General features: G+C 28.9%; 4 protein-coding genes across 6 annotated transcripts in view; 3 read left to right on the forward strand and 1 right to left on the reverse strand.

Annotated features, from left to right (window-relative positions):
• Positions 1–413: 413 nt before the first annotated feature.
• On the forward strand, positions 414–3,958 carry LOC100161092 (probable ribosome biogenesis protein RLP24). The gene is made up of 4 exons (XM_001950421.5): positions 414–700; positions 782–968; positions 1,132–1,281; positions 3,786–3,958. The coding sequence occupies exons 1-4, from the start codon at positions 620–622 to the stop codon at positions 3,911–3,913; spliced, it is 546 nt and encodes a 181-aa protein (XP_001950456.1). The 5' UTR covers positions 414–619; the 3' UTR covers positions 3,914–3,958.
• A 1,931-nt stretch (positions 3,959–5,889) lies between these two features.
• LOC100163113 (succinate dehydrogenase assembly factor 2-A, mitochondrial-like) lies at positions 5,890–6,870 on the forward strand. Its single transcript, NM_001246036.2, is given in 2 exon segments — positions 5,890–6,036; positions 6,144–6,870. Coding segments are annotated over 2 exon segments (405 nt in total). The 5' UTR covers positions 5,890–5,970; the 3' UTR covers positions 6,483–6,870.
• A 1,910-nt stretch (positions 6,871–8,780) lies between these two features.
• LOC100165200 (NADH dehydrogenase [ubiquinone] 1 beta subcomplex subunit 4-like) lies at positions 8,781–9,646 on the forward strand. The gene is given in 3 exon segments (NM_001246062.1): positions 8,781–8,998; positions 9,060–9,203; positions 9,278–9,646. Coding segments are annotated over 3 exon segments (363 nt in total). The 5' UTR covers positions 8,781–8,848; the 3' UTR covers positions 9,347–9,646.
• Positions 9,647–13,962: 4,316 nt separating this feature from the next.
• LOC100158939 (protein patched) overlaps positions 13,963–17,448 on the reverse strand; it is a 28,224-nt gene continuing 24,738 nt past the window's right edge. For 2 of the 3 annotated variants that reach the window (XM_001949562.5, XM_003242178.4), the window contains exons 14-19: positions 16,981–17,422; positions 16,174–16,910; positions 15,963–16,102; positions 15,800–15,899; positions 15,432–15,734; positions 13,963–14,765 (exon numbers count right to left, since the gene is read on the reverse strand). In XM_001949562.5, the coding sequence (XP_001949597.2) occupies positions 14,484–14,765; positions 15,432–15,734; positions 15,800–15,899; positions 15,963–16,102; positions 16,174–16,910; positions 16,981–17,422 (2,004 nt within the window). In that variant the 3' untranslated portion in view covers positions 13,963–14,483. The remainder of the gene's footprint in view (positions 14,766–15,431; positions 15,735–15,799; positions 15,900–15,962; positions 16,103–16,173; positions 16,911–16,980; positions 17,423–17,448) is intronic. The other variant, XM_008181469.3, reaches the window with a different exon arrangement.

The following is a 17,448-nucleotide window of genomic DNA, read 5'->3' on the forward strand; positions in this document are numbered from 1 at the left end:
TTGGAAGAAAAACTAATATTATGGAAAAAAATGTTATTCCCACATTTTACTGTTTCTACAAATTGTCTGGGCAGGGTAGGAAAAATTGGTTTTTTGGTGATCATGCGCATGCACGGTCTTAGATTATTTATGCCCATAGAAATATATCTACGATCAACAAGTTGGAGAAATCACAGAATAGATGAAAAATGATTTCATCCATTATGTGGAGAAAGGCTACGTCATAGACATGAGACTTGCGTATCACGATTCACGAGTTGCTAACATACCTATTTAATTTGTCATGATCACAGATATAAATATTTTATATCTGTGGTCATGATTGTGGCAATGAGGCCGTTCACCCATGTGACGACTGATGAGTGGTTAATAACTGGTTGATGGTTATCACTTATCAGTTATCACAATTCAAGCAATAAAGCTTCATGCACATAGCACATTGTCGACTGTCGGCATTGACGCATTATAATGTATGTAAATATTTTCAATTTTCAATTAACGTTAAAGTATTAAACATAAAATTCTGTAACTAAACTTGTCTTCCGTCCTATTTAGTGTGTAATTCATACATTCACGTCGGACATATTAATAATTCAAATCAACTTCATATAACGATATAATGCGTATTGACACTTGCTATTTTTGTTCGTCCAAAATATACCCAGGACATGGAATGCATTTCGTAAGAAATGATTGTAAAGTACGTCGGATTCATATAATATATAATATTAATTTCGAACTCTATTAAAACACAATTATACACGTCTTAATTACGATTTAGGTATTTAAATTTTGTCGCTCGAAATGTCACAGAGCATTCCAAAAGAAGAAGAACCCAAGGCGTGTACGATGGACCAAAGCCTATCGCAAAGCTGTTGGTAAAGAATTAGCTGTCGATCCATCATTTGAAATTGAAAAAAGACGTAACATACCTATGAAATATGACAGAGAGTTTTGGCAAATGTCGAGTATGTAAACTGTACAATAATATACATAGTTATGAATTCCCTAACTATATAAACATTATAAACTAGTTTATAAATAACAGATATATACATTAATTAAATTGTGTTTGTTGTGCAATGAACAAATGTTCTGATAAATTTAATATAATAATATTTGTTTGTGTAGTGGAAGCAATTAAAAAAGTCACTGAAATTCAAAAGAAGCGCCAATCTACCTATGTAATGCAACGATTACGTAAAGGACGTGAAGTTGAACAGCATAGAGATATCAGGGAAGTCCAAAGAGATATGTCACTGATTAGATCACCTGCAGCAGGTAATATAAAAACAAATAACAATCTTTTAAAATAAATTTCATTCTCTGATATTATGTATATTGACATGCACAATAATATGTCTATTCGATAAATGGAATAAAAATCTCAACACCAAATACTTATATAAAATTGTACATCGTAAAATAATCATAACTCGCTTTCAAATTAAAATATAATAAAAAGCCTATGATATTACCTAGATAATAATCTTACCTTTAAATTTTATAAGAGGCATATTCTCGTCAATTTTTTAATTAATGTAATTTGCTTAGTGTACATTCTTTCGTTATTTTTATTTTTTAAATTTATAATTACTTAAATATTTATGTATTAAATTACTGGGCGAAGGTGCACTTTACCATCCAATGCAAATTTTTCGATTTTTTTTTTTTGAACCTACTTATTTTCACTATTTAAGAGTAATGGTGCAATCAGAATTTGTCGGTCGCACTTAGTTTCGAAATTATGGCCTTTGGAAGTTTGCGTTTTTTTACGCATAGGCGCAACGCTATATTATCACGTCTTTCGCGATATTTTTTTATTCTTGAAACATATATTAATGAAATTATTAATGAGTACCTATTGCTTATTTTTAAGCCTATGTTGTTGTTGTTGTTACTCACAGCACAATCATTTCAGCCCCGGGGGGTTTGAGGGCCGAGTCTGTTGACCGGAGCCGATAGGCGAAGGGAGCTACATATACTTATATTACTATTAGTGGCCATCGAGTCTGGCGACTGGAACCAGCAAGCTTAAGGAGGTCCCTCAAGTTTGGTGACCGGAGTCATTATACTTGTGTTACTTTTACTAACAAGGTTAAATTTATTTGTTAGGTTGTCCGTCTGTCCATAGGGCAGGTATGCTCCCCCTCCCCCCTAGGTTTGCTATTTCAGCCCGGGGGATTTGGGGGGTCAAGCCCCCCCCATCCAACGGGACGTCCGCATGACCTCGAGTCTGGGAACCGGAACCGGCATAACTCATTATTATTTTTAAAATATTATTATTAATATTTATATAGTATTCTAAATGATTCCTCGCATAAAATTAGTTATGTCATATAACAAATTTACCCTATTTTATACAGTTTAAATAGGCAATTCCTGCTTCGATATACTACACACACACTCAGTCGTGCAGTTATTTTCTTTTTACTTAGCTTGCCACACGATTGTAGCGCTGGATTACTTATAATTATGAAATTGATAACTATAGTATTTTACATATAAATACTTTAGTTAAAAAATCATTTAAGATGTTAGGATTCATAAACGGTAATATTATGATGAATTTTAAAAATATTAACTCATTTAAAACATTATATTATTAAACTTCACTGATATATTTTCCAAATTGAGATTCTACTTATTGTACTATTAATTATTATTACTTAAGGGTACTTACCCGTTTTACAAATAAATAAATATTTATGCAGCATTACCATTTAATATAACATGTACTTACCATATTATCAATATTATATAATAATATAATAATTTATTATCATTCAAATTTTTTAATGTATAATTATTATTAATTATTTTTTTTTTTGATAGATATATCTAACAGTTAGGTATAGCTTTAGGTTTTTTTTTTCTTAGATTCGTCTATTCTGGGGAGTTGACTATTGTTTTGCATCACAGTAATTTATAAACAATGGATTAGATTACCAATGTCAGTGAATAAACATCAAACTGTGTTATTAACAATGGCAAAAATTAATAAATTCATCAATGCATGCTATTTAACACCTATTGATGCACATTATATTGTTGACCCTTAAAAAATGATAATTATTATATTATAATTACTGTGAATTTGAGGCAATTTCTTCTTATGAAACCTTAAACTCAATAAGCTTTACTGCATATCATATAAATAAGCAGGATAAGAGATGCCATAATCTTCTAATTTATTTCTTTTTTATTTAGTATTAATCACCAATTAAATATTGGAAGCAAAAGACTCCTTATCTAAACAAAGGTGGTTTCTATTTATATTTTATCGTATTTGGATTAGAGTATTTGCTATAAGAGAAATGTTTGGATCACTCAAAAAACATAAAATTGTTACTTCTAGCTTAGCATTTTTATTTAATTTTAGATAATTAAAAAAATTGCATGACAATATAATAGCATTGATTATAACTACTATAGATTGTTCACTGGCCTGTTTTTTGGTGGCACAAATTATTTACTCCCGGTAGATAGCGATTACAACGTTGCCCGACATTACTAACCACAAGCCTGCACCCAATAACACAGCTGCCCGTATTAGGAATCTTAGGTAACATTGTAATCGCTAGTAGTCAGATAGCCTCACCATCTACCGGAAGTAAATATTTTGTGCCACCAAAAAATCGGCCAGTGATCAATCTATAGTATTTATAATCTATGATAATATGTATTATTGTACATTTAGTTAAATGTGTTAGAGAAACTATAATAATCTTTCTAATGTAGATGTGTAATTGACCAATAATGATTTAATACTAAAAATGTTTCAGGACTGAAACAACGTTTGTTAACTGAAGAAAAACTACTCGAAGAAGAACAAGAAAATGATGTGGAAATGATTAGTGCAGAAGACGAGAATAATATTGATCATAGTAAATTATCTTACATAAAAATATAAAATATTTGTAACTGTTCAATTGTAATATAATATGAATCTTTATAATATGCATTTTGTATCTGAGGGCTAAGAGGCACTTTTCAGGAGTTTTTTCTACCACTAACTACTAATCAGTTTAAACCTGATCAGAGTAGCTTTTTTCAAGTCTGACATATAACCATATATTCTAAATCCATCTAACGAAACAGCCACAGTGTCCCGACGGATTCTTGGTTAGTTGGATCTGGTGTTTGTGCCTGTTATGTACTATCAAGAACAATCACAAGCAAGGTGGATATTCTCAGTTCCATACTTCCATGGTATAGGAAAACTAGACAAGGGGCACTCCATACACTTATTTTATCACTGCCGCCTCAATACCATTGATATATAAACACATAGCTGTTCTGTGTTTCAAAAATAAATACAATGAATATTATTTGTAATAGTAAATTAATAATTATTGTTTTTTGATTGATAGTTGGCAAAGACAGAGTCAAAAGTATCAATCTTTTGCCTATTGTAATAGCTACTAACTTATTTATCTAATAAATGATGAAAACATGTACTATTCATCATGTAATCTATAAAATCTTTGTCCTTACATTTTTCAGTATTATTAACATTTTAAAATTCTTAATATTCAAAAGCAAATTTAGTTGTTGTTTCAAAATAGTGGGAAAGGCATTTTCTAGTAAACTTGTTTTGTGGCGATAGCGGTGATGGTGAACGGCTATCTGTAATAAAATTGTTCTGTAATAATACCATAACAAAATATAATCTTATTATTAGGCACCAAGATTCTCTACATCGTGCTCAGTGCCGCAATAACCGGTCGTGTTGCGTGTGTCAAACACACGGGCCCAGGGCCCCAACCCCATAATGGGGGGACCCAATGATACAAATTTAAAAATATATAGAAAAAAAAAATATAACCATTTTGTTATAATAATAATTATTAATGATTGAACAAAATTGAACAATAGATTTTGTTTTGTACACAACATTATCATACATCAACGTTTCTTTTGTGGCCTGTATAACCGAGATAAATAATAATTTGGTTGCAATTGAATGAAATGCGTCATGCGAAGGAACGCTCAATTTTACCAATTTAGTGTAAGTGTGTTTACGCGTTTCGTTAACCTTATTTTGTATGAGTGAAAACTCAAAATTCCAAAGTATATTTTCACATTTGGAAAAATTAATTTTACAATACTCAAAAGGTTAATTTTTCAATTTTCAAGAGTGAGGGGGGCCCATTCATTTTATTTACACACGGGCCCAAATTTGTGTAATTGCGGCACTGATCGTGCTAGATAGGTAGCCTAGATATTATTATATGGTTCTCCGTATAGGGTAACCATAGAGAATCGTGGTTTTACACATTACACATGGACCTATTAACTAAGATAAACTTTGGTTATTAGGTCTATGGTTTAAAATAAAAAATCGAGAAGATAGATGGTCGTGTCCTGTTTTTAATGATCGTGTGCCTTCTTGTATAGTGCGTTTTTATTATCTGTATTCTGTGTGACTGTATATCAAAATGCAATAGGTACCAATGCTATGAATATGTATATTGATAAATGTGTATAAATGTATAAATTGTACGATGCATAGGAACGTATAATTTAAATTTTAACAACAAGATAACTACTGGGGATCTTCTAGGTGATACATCACCGCGACAGCTGTCAGGCGTCAGCTACCTAATATTCCTGGATCAGAATCATAGATATATAAAACAGATAGTTGTTATATAGTTGTTTTATATATCTAAATATCTATATATCTATATCTATATCTGAATAGAACTATTTCAACTATTCCATAAAATGTCCATACTTGTACCCTTGTACCCCCCTAAGTGTTTAGATCCCCGTGGGCCGTGATAATCATATTGATAAGTGATATCATATAATATGCCACCTTCAGAGTTGAGATAAGGATAATGGAAAACAATAATTTCAGTGTATTGTGTAAGGCTGTAAGCTACGTCGCTACTACTAAATATACACCAAAAATAAACTAAATTATTATAAAAATCAACGAACAATTAAAGATTGAGATTATTAATGAAAAGTCAAATATCAATCAACATGCTAAAAAATACCGTCTATTTTTATAGATATTCCTTGATGGTTAGTATACTGATTTAATTGATAATTCACATTTTAATATTTTATGAATACAAAAACATTAAACTAAATGTTTAAAATAATAACAATTATTTATTTTATATTTACAGAGAAATTCTCCTTTAATGGGTATCAAGAACCGCTGTTATGCCCAAACTGGTGATACTAAAATATCTTCAGATTCTGAACTAGATTTGATGAGAAGCCGCCTCATATATCAATCTAGAAAAAGGGGAATATTAGAAAATTGTATAATCTTTACATCATTTGCAGACAAATATTTAAAAACATTCAATTGTGAAGAGTTACAAAAGTATGATGCATTAATTAACAGTAAATTTGACGAATGGGATTTATATGCTTGGTCTATTGGATCTAAACCGGCGCCACAAGAATTCGACAATGACATATTGAAGCTTTTGAAAAACCATGTACAAAAAAGATCATAATTTAAGTAGTATAAATAAATATTATCACCTATTCATTTGATAGTATTCATATTGTGATAGGATATTTTGTTGCATTAGAAACAAGTGAATAATAAGTTATGCCTATGCTTTTGACTAATATCTTGTAATTAAATTATAAATTACATTGTTTTTCCTTGAGAGAATACCAGATAACATAAATAAAAAAAAACTATATAATGTAATATTGTAGTGTATACTTATTATTTACTACTAGTATTAATAATTTATCATGAAGGTTTACGATGCTGTCAACAAAAATGTATATTTTTTTATTATAACCTAGACTGTTATTCTTTAAAATTTGTTATTATAATTAATTTTGTTAACCAAATAATTGTTTCCATACATTGTGTTTTAGTTCCTAAAATCTTGTTACTCATTTTTTTTCTGAATTGACACTATTTTCCTGCAATTCTGTATTCCTGTGTACTGAACTGCCTAATACTGTGGAGGTAATAACTTCAAAAATACCATTATACTACTTGGCATCCATAGGCGTGCGCACCTTGGCTCCTGGTGTGCCTGACACCCTTGGCATTTTTAATTAGGGCCCTAAAATTTAAGTCCCAGAGCCTTATATTTTAACATATTATGTTACTAAAATAAAATGCATTTTTTTTTATATGAGGTAAATAAATAAATAAATAATATATCATGTTTCGTGATAAAAAAAAAAAATGATAAAACGTAAAAGATTTTTAATTTGTGTGGAATAACTTAATATATAATTAACAGCTATATATATGTTATTGACTACAAAGGTACAAATAATACATAAACATTGCAATTATCTTAGAAATAAATATTTGATCCAAGGGAATATAGAACTTGGTACAAGTAATTATGTACCACTGATTAAATGTGTACACTGTACATGTCTTGTTAGAGAGGACACAAAATATTGTAGGATAGCACCCCGAAATCCAGGTATGTCCATGCCTATGCTCATCCATACCTCAAAGATTGCTTTAGTTTGAGTAATTCACTATAGTTTGAATTCATATGATTATTGTTCCCAGATGGCTAGTTCCAAAATATAAAACTTAAATACATTTATAGGTAACCATGAGCCCATTTATGTAAGCAAAATTATGTATTTTATTCTGTAATAATAAGTATTATAGATTTAAAGTTGCTGGATTACCATGGTTTTAATTCATTTTAAGATAAGATAGTCAGCCTATATTAGAATATTTCATGATATATTTCTATTTCAATTATAATAATAAATTTATTTAACTATTAGTATTGAGCAATATAAGTTGAATTAATTTTTGTATAATACATTTATTATACTATTAATCATAGACTTATAAATAACTTATATATAACCTAACCTTTAGGTCTATGACATATGCTATTAATAGTATAATAGTATGAACTATTATTTGGTTCCAGCATGAAATATCTATTGACTTAAGTTGCGACAGTACGGCCCATTTCGAAATATTGGAAAATGTTTGCACCAATATTTAGTATGAATTCGTATGGCTAAAATTAAAATTTGCACGATATTGGTTTAAAACCTAAACCCAAAATGTTAAGTCCGGGCTGTCACAACGTAAGTAATAATTTCATCATTAGATTGTTAAAATGTTTTTATTATCTAAGTAAATAACAAATTCAAGTTGTAATATGAAAGTACCTATATAAGTATATACTATTACACATTACTATATATGTTATAGATGCATCAGTTTCACAGAATATTTATATTAGCAATTCTTATGCACAATAAAATTAACGTAATATTGTGATTCTTTTTGAGCTATTTATAAATTATAGGTATAAATAAATTTCAAGTTTTAATAGTTATTTCAAATTATCGTCGATAAAAATGTTTTCATTCTGTCAAAAAACTTAATAATATGTAATATTATAATATAACTAGTAATATAATAATATGGAATATCAGTCCTCATCATAAGTTTTTCTGAGTGGAAATTAAAAAAAAAATTAACGTATACTGTATATCTTTATTTTAAGTAGTAACTTAAAAAGCAAATGAAATGATTATGAACATAATATACATATAAATGTAATATATATTAATAAATTATACATCAATTTAAGAATAAATAAATAAATATAATTTCCCGCTTAAATTGTTTAAATTTCAAAATGTTAACATAATCTCAATACAATTTCAACGTTTAGAAATGTTCTGTTCTCAATGTTGGTCACAGTGTTCTAAAGGTGATTTGATAAAAAAAAAAGTCTACAACTGATTAAAGAAAAGAATTAAATTTTTATTTTTTTCATCAACTTAACTATTCAGTTTTTGCCTTTTTATAGTTTCTATAAAAACAATTGAAATTTTTTGACGTTAAGTTAGGAAATTTGAAATGGCCCACGTCCACGGGGCTCCTTACAAAACTGTAACTGATCCCGAATTAATTCGGAAAAAAAATGAATTACGAAAGGCTGTCTCTCTAGAATATATAAAGCATACATCCAATCCATACCGAAACATAAAAATGGAAGGTGGAACCCTGGTACGTATCCATACAGTATTTCTTAAATTGTTATTAATATAGTATAATTCTTTGTTTTTAGTTTGATGTGGGTATTCAAAGATATATGTCTCTGAAAGCAACACAACATGAATTTTTCAGGCCTACACCCAAGACTTCACTTTTAGGTGTACTAATGATAGTAGTACCATATTTTAGTCTGACTTATTTCATAAAGAAAGAACGTGTATGTATTAATTTAGATTTTTAATTATTATTAATTTGAATAAAAATATTTAAAAAAAATATTTTCCATTAAAGGACCGTCGAGAAAATTTAATTCGTACTGGACAGGTAGCTTACAAGGACAGAGGATTCAAATTCGCCTAACAAGATTTACGTTTATATGAACATTTTTAGTGTTATTTTGGTCACATTACCATTGTTGTATAGATTTATTAAAATAGAAATGCCTGTAATAAATAATTAACACAAAAATTGGATTTCAACTTCTATTATATATTTTTTTTTCAATGTCTGTAATGATAATAATGTTAGAAACAGATCTTTAATTTGAGTTCAATAAAATATATAGAAAAATAACTATTGTAATAATTATTTTAAAACATATTTGTATTCATTTATTAAATATGCATGAATTATAAATAAAATGAAATGATTCTCTTAGCAGTTACTTGTTTAGCAACAAGTATGACAATTAATTGTAAAAATAATGATGGGGAACTTCCTTCTACTGAATAGTTGGTTTTGAGTATACCTCGATGCTCTACAGTTGAGTTGGTCACTGTAATGGATGATGTGTTAAATTTCAATTCAATTATAAAGCATGTATGTACAACTGTATATAAAAAACAATTCTAGCCGAGTCTGTTGCCCTATATTTCTAAGGTTATTTTTTAATATATTAATTTTTATTGATATTAGTTGCTAATTTATTCATCTATTATTAATATAATTGGTAGAATTCATTTTTGCCAAAAACAAATCGTACATATTATACAATAATAATTATTTAACTTCATAGCTGTTATTAACTTAAAAGTTAATACCAATGTACTATAGTCCGATATGAATAGGTTCATAGAATAAATAGATAGCTTAAAATCAATCTAAACTGTTTCAAAATGTATTGTGAAAAATAATACTATAATATGTAATAGAGAACATTATACATATATATATTTATTTTATTTTTGTCTGTCATCGCCTTTTAGGACAGTAAAAATGCTTAGATTTTCTTCAACAGTATATTTTCTGATAGAAAAGTGAATCTAGTTGGTACTTTGGTGGGTCAAAAGCAAACATTTCACGTAGTTTTCAAAAACGCAGTGGAAAACAAAAGAAAAATTAAGGAAAAACTGGAATTTTCACGCAAAATCTATTTTTAAGAAAATCGATTTTGGTTTTGGTGCAACTCTAAAACAAATGACCGTAGGGCGTAGGTACATGATATTTTCACTGAATGTTTATATTAGCATTTTCCAGTGTTGTTAAAATTCCATTTATATAGGAATCTGTTCAATTCTTCGTTTCTTTAGTATAAATAGGAATTCGTTTAGTTCCTCGTTCATTTAATGTCAAAAGAACTCGTCCAATTCCTAGTTCCTATGAAAAAGGAACTCATTCTTTTCCTCGTTCCTCGTGGTTCATGAGTTATTAGTTATTATACAATAATTTATTGTACATTTATAAATTTATTAGGTATTATTACTAATCAGAACACAATCATATGTGAATAAAAAATTGGTAGCTTTGTCTATAGGTAATTTTTTTAATAGATTAATTACATGATAGGTAAACAAAAATACAAAATTTTTCTCCCAAAATGTTTTTTTACACTTATCTAAGAACAAAAGAATTATAACATTTACGTTCCTATTCCTAAAAATAAGGAATTGATTCACGTTCCTATTCCTTTAAAAAAGATTAAAATTTATTCCTTCATTCGTTCCTCTAAAAAAGAATCAATTCCAGGAATCGTTCCTTAACAACATTGGCATTTTCTATACACCATAACATTTCCCAAATATTATGACTTATTTTGAGCTGTTTATGGACATTTTCAGTTTCCATTTTTAGATTCTGAGCGGAGTGAGGGATCTAGTTGTTTTACAATGGTGTTGATTTTTTTTTATTTTTTTTTTTTATCCTGCACACAAATTTTCTACCAGAGGGTGTACTTCAAGTTCAACATATAGGTATAGTACCTTATCTTTTAGCAAATTGAATAGATGGTACTTTAGTGAGGTCATTTTTAGCTTTACTCAATAGTTATTTAATACCACGAGAAAAACCACCAACAAATTATGAAAAATCGCTAAAAATAGGATTTAATTTCTAACACTAAGGGCCGTTCTTACAATGTACGGTTAAGTGTTTGTTAACGCTAACCGACTGATAACAGATTTTTTTACCGGCAGAATTCGGCCGGTTAAGTGTTGGTTAACTTTACCCGGACATTGTAAGAACGGCCCTTAGTTTATCACCATAGAAATGAATAAAAAAATAATATTTTAATATTAATTCAACTTACAGGCTATACCTAATAAAATATAATAACAATATAAAATATCTAGATTGACAAAGCGTCTCCGCCTAGAAACATTTTTCTTATACAATGATATTATATCATTAAATTCAAATTTAATACAATTCATTATACAGTGACCCACTTGTAACCTACTGTACAGCAGAGCGACATCCACTTGCCCGCTTTTTTCTTTAACTGTCAATAAAATTTTGATTTGTTGGGTAAAGATGTGTGAACATTTAATACAAGGCTCCTAATATATTGTTACAATAGCAATTGAAAAATATTAAAAATACATAGGCACAATTTTTTTTATAAGTATTTAAGGTTCAAATTTTGACAAAATTTATCAAATTTAAAATTTAATAATTATTTTGTAGGTAGTTAAAAATGTATAAAATGTTCAATTTTATAGCTAAGGATTGAAAATTTAAAACAAAGTTCCACGTAAATAGGTTATATATAAGTTACTTTATTTACAATAATATCATCAAATATTACTTAGTAATATCATAGGCTGACTGACCATCTTCACTCAGAATCGTGTTTCTTATACGAGACCTTCAGTGCAATAATGGACTATAATAATAGTAATGACCTATAATAGTCCATTACTGATGTTAAATCATTGAATTCAAATTTAACACCATCCATGATCCATTACAGTGACCCACTTGTAACCTACTGTACAGCAGAGCGACACCCACTTTCTTTTTAATTGTTGATGCCAAAATGATTGAAGACCAAGAATATGTTTTACAGAATGTATATTATCAAGCAACCCCATCCCCACACTGCATTACATAAAAGGCAAATTGTTATGTTCTTGTTTACAGTAAATGAAAAACACAAAAGGACATAGCCACATAGGTAATTCAGTATGGTCCGGGGTATGGACTATGGCAGTGGCGTGTTGAACTCATTTTTGTTGAGGAGCAAAAATGTATACAAGGTACCACCCACCCACCCCCTTGAAGTTTAGAACAGCATTTCCAATTCAGCAAAATAGTTTAAATTAAAAATGTACAAAATATGCGTACATTTGTTACGATTTGTATAATTGGATATGATATTTCTACGATATATATATCTAGTCACCTAGGTAGCTAGGTATTTTGTGGCAGGGGGACCACCCACCCACCCACCTTCAAAATTTTGAAGGAGCAATCCAAAATAATACCTTCAACACGTCACTGGACTATGGAACAATTAAGAACAACTATTAATAATCCCGCAATACATTCCAACTGAGTAAATACAATATTAGTGTAACATTACAAAATGTAATTTAAACTTACATTTTGAAAGAATTTTGCTTTTTAAGACTAGGTGTTTTTATCATTCATATAATCGTACATCGTACGTTCGTACCTATCTTATAAAACAGTGGTTGCCTTGTTATATACCTAATAATAAATAATATATTTTTTGCAATTTTTTTTAGGGATGATGATATATTACCCAATTCTAGAGAGTGAATAATGCCACGTATTATATGAAATTTTTTGCTGAAACAGATTATAAAGATTAATAATAATCAATAATTACAAACCACGCAAAAATTATTTTTTACATTATTAATAAATAAATAATTATTTGATTTAAAAAAAAAATTGTTCAACATTTTCATATGTATACTTATAAACCAACCTAATCTAACCAGAAAAACAGACCAATGGTTGTGAATTACCAAAGCCACCGTATCAGTTTTAGTGAAATGTTGAGTCGAAAACATTCACAGATTTGTGTATACCTAGTTAGTAGTCAGTTTTCACTCTTAAGTGAATGGCATACACGATGTGACTATTATACATTTATAATATATTATTAAATTAAAATGTTTTATAAATAAACCTTTGGTTATATTTTATAAACTAATTTCATTTTTACAATATTTTTACATTTAAAATAAATACAAAAATAAATTATCATACTATACATATTATACAAAAAAAAAAAATTAAATAAATAAATAAATAAAATCCAAAAATAAGGTACAAAAATTATTTTAGAATATTGTCTACAAGCATTTTGTACTGTAAATTGAATTACGTATGCATAATATAATCATGCACTATTCATATAATTACTATACATAAAAGTAACATATACCTTCATGAATTGTGTGATTTCAAAATAATCATTTCATTATGAATGATATTTTTATGTATTATCTAGGATTAATTATTAATATACATCAGTCAACTGATCAATATCGTTTTACAAATCGTAACACAATTATTGTTATCGTACATTTAAATTAATTGTATAAAATATCATGCGAGGAATGTATACAAATATTAGTAATCTATATGTATTCTTAATCAACAGATGATGCAATAAAAACGATTAGGAACAATTTGTACATATATAATATGATATATTTTATATATATATTGAAAACAGAAAAAAAATAGTGTAAATAGTACATTTTTTTGTTGTCATAATAATAAATTGTAAATTGTTGTTTTTGTTGATAGTATCATTAACTTATTTTTTAAAACAAAATAAATAATGCAATTTTTATTAAGTTGACTAGAATTATTTAAAGCTTAACAAAATACAATTTGAACCGAGCATCGTGTTGCGATTACAATGTACTAGGGGGTACACAATTAAATCGGATCAGTATTTTTTCTAAGGTGTAGGGATGGTGAAGGATTTTCTTCATTCACTTAACTTAACAACTACACATTATATAATAATTAAACCATATAAAACAATTTTAGTTAAAAAAACATAAAAAGTCGAGTTATTCAACAATAAGTCTTAATTAAGACTAAACTCATTATTCATCAGTCTTTTAAGCTTACAAAGAGAGCTACCCAATCACATAACTAACTTTGGAAGTCAAATTATAATTGTCATTATAAAAATATCTAAAATATATAATGAATTGAGCGTTTTAACTAACAAAAATAATTAATCAATTTGTTAAAATTAAAATAAAAAAACAATACAAATTGCACTATTATATCAGTACCGAGTATTATGATGGCGTTTATGCCTTTTTGGTTGACGATTGTTGTGATGATGTTTTGATGACGATGTATGCACACATGGTTGTGCGGCTGCGCTCATCATATTACCGTCGAGCTCAAGTTCAAATTTGGCTGTAACTATGCACCTGGTTGGCGCAGAAATCTGAGTCGATCCTGTAGGTACAGATTGAGTTCGTTGTGGTGCATCAATTTCGGATCCACTGTCTGTACTATAGTCTGATTGGCTTGATAGGGATGGTGATATTGATAATGACTGCTAAACAATAATATGAAATAAATATTGTATTAATTCTCAATTTATGTTTGATGATTTTATTAAAGTAAATATTATCTTTATTTCCACAAATTATATAGAGTATAAACAGACACAAATACAGAAAATTATTTTGAGAGTTATAAATTATAATTCATAAATTGTAACTAATATAAATTACAAATTAAATATTATGGTATAAAAGTGAAAACATTCTTTGTTAAACATTTATAGGGGAGATTGAACTTGAGTATAGATATTAAATTTAAAAAATTTAATGCAATGTTTAGAGTTCAATGACTTGCAACCGCATCTAATATTATAAGCAATGCCAAAATTATATTTTTCCCGGTAAATGTAAAATATTGTTTGTCAATACATAATATTACATATTATTATAATATCACAGGTCACAGGAGAATATTTTTATAATTATATTTATTTTATCATTTATTTTTTAGGAACTTTCATTTTATTTAGAAATTTTTCAAATAATACAGGCCTTCAGCTTAAATTTAAGAGTTCAAAAATTACATAATTTCAGACTGAAAAGTACACCCAGCATTCTTGAGTACAACTATCAGGAAGGGAAGAACAATTTTTGATACGTAGGATTTTAAGTTTTAATATATAATTAATGTCGGGTTATTATGAATTTACTGAACTTACTTGTGACTTGGTTGTTTCCACATGAGGTATAGATGCAGAATGATAGGAACCAGATTCTTCAGCAATGGTGGACAATGATCCATCTCTAGGAACATAGTGTAGTCCACCATGTGATCGAGACAAACTATTATTTCCCTGGTGTTGTTGGTGATGATGTCTGTGACGATTCTGCTGTTGATGATGATGAGTTCGATTGGATGGTGGTGGAGGTACTGATTGCCTAATGCTGGTATAGCGAGCACGCTTTTTAATTGGTTCTGGTGACGGTGTGCTTATGCGGTCAGTATACTTCAACGGCTTTATCTGTGTAAAATGTTTGAATAATTAATAATTATTAAAATGTCTTATTATTATTTAAGTAAACAAACCTCTGGTGGTGGTCCATACATAGATAAAAATACTGGTAAACACACGAGGCCATTAAACAAACCAAACACTGTATTAGAAATTAATATGAGAAAGTATGACCTGCAATTGAATATTAAAACATTAAATATTATTTATTCACAATAAAAATAATTCACATTTTACCTTGATACATAGTTGTTTTGGAAAACAAGCATTATGACAGCGATAATTAATGTAACTCCAGATTGAAGGATTATTTTAGACATATGGTCTACAGATAGATGTGTTCGTCTATTTTTATCACCTATACATGTGACAAAACTCTGTTGGATGAAAAAAAACATATGATTAATAATAAAACTCATTGTTACTAAACTTATTTTGTTGAACTTACCAAACAAAGGTGTACAGTGAATGTTGCTCCAGTACCTACAGTACCAATTACTAACACAACCGGTATGGCGCTAAATTTTATGTAAGCAAAACCCATAAAACCCAAAACTTGAATGACTTGTGTTGCAGACATAAATAATGTTATAAGGGCGGCTCGGATATTGCATAGGAACAAACCGCAGATTAAAAACAAAAAAAAAAATGCAAATGACATGGCCAAACATAAATACTGATTGAGTTCTTGATATTGTTCCCAGTAAACAAAAGGGATGCCTGATGGATAGTTGGGCAGTCCACGTTCGTCAAAATGTTTGCAAATGCCACGTACTGTAGATATGAATTTTGTTATTATAGATGTTTCGTACAAATAGCTAGCATAGAATGGCATTTGAGCATAAATTATTGGCGATGACTTTACAATCTGTAAATCGAAATCGTTGGCCACGTGCGTCCAACGACGAGGTTCTGGTCGGATGTTGGCTTGAGATGCTCCATATGCTAGTATATCATTAGAAACCCATGCAGTCAATAGGTTATAAAATGTTTCTTCATTAATGATGCCATTCTCATTGACCAGCCTAGCATTCATTGCCAATGATTTATCAATTGGATTATCACTGTTGCCAGTTTGCACAAGTAACTTATAACCGAGAATACCATTTTCAGATGCACATGTCTCCCATCCTTCTTGACCAATGCATTTCTTTGCCCAGTCTTTATCAAATGCTTTTTGTAATCCTATAGAATAAATAATATTAAATACAACATTCTTATACCTTGAGATAAAATTACTAATAGTATAAATTACCTAACAGCCATTCTTTGAATAATGTAAGCCACATCTGAGGTAAACCACCATTATCATTTTTTAATATGTTAGGAACCCGCATGAATGCATCGTGATATTCATACAATAATCTTTGATTAGTTGGATACTCAAAATCACCTCGGGTCACTGCATGCATGTTATAAAATCCAAACATCTGAGCATATGTTCCAAGAAACTTTTGCTCATTAGTACCATTGGGAACCATTTCGGGCAATGTCAGTCCTGCTTGAATTCTGGTAATTCCCCATACACTAATTCCCAAAACCGCAATAAATAATAAGATGACACGTATACGACATGCCCCAGTTGTCAAATACTGAACATATTTTTGAGCAAAGTCTTTAGGCTTCCAGTTATAAAAATATGTTTGTTTTCTCATTGGAGTATCTTCACAATCTGAATTTGGGTCTTTAAATTCTTTCTGATGTAAAATAGAAAAAAAATCAC

This window comes from Acyrthosiphon pisum, chromosome A1 (assembly GCF_005508785.2).
Source record: "Acyrthosiphon pisum isolate AL4f chromosome A1, pea_aphid_22Mar2018_4r6ur, whole genome shotgun sequence".
NCBI lineage: Eukaryota > Metazoa > Arthropoda > Insecta > Hemiptera > Aphididae > Acyrthosiphon > Acyrthosiphon pisum.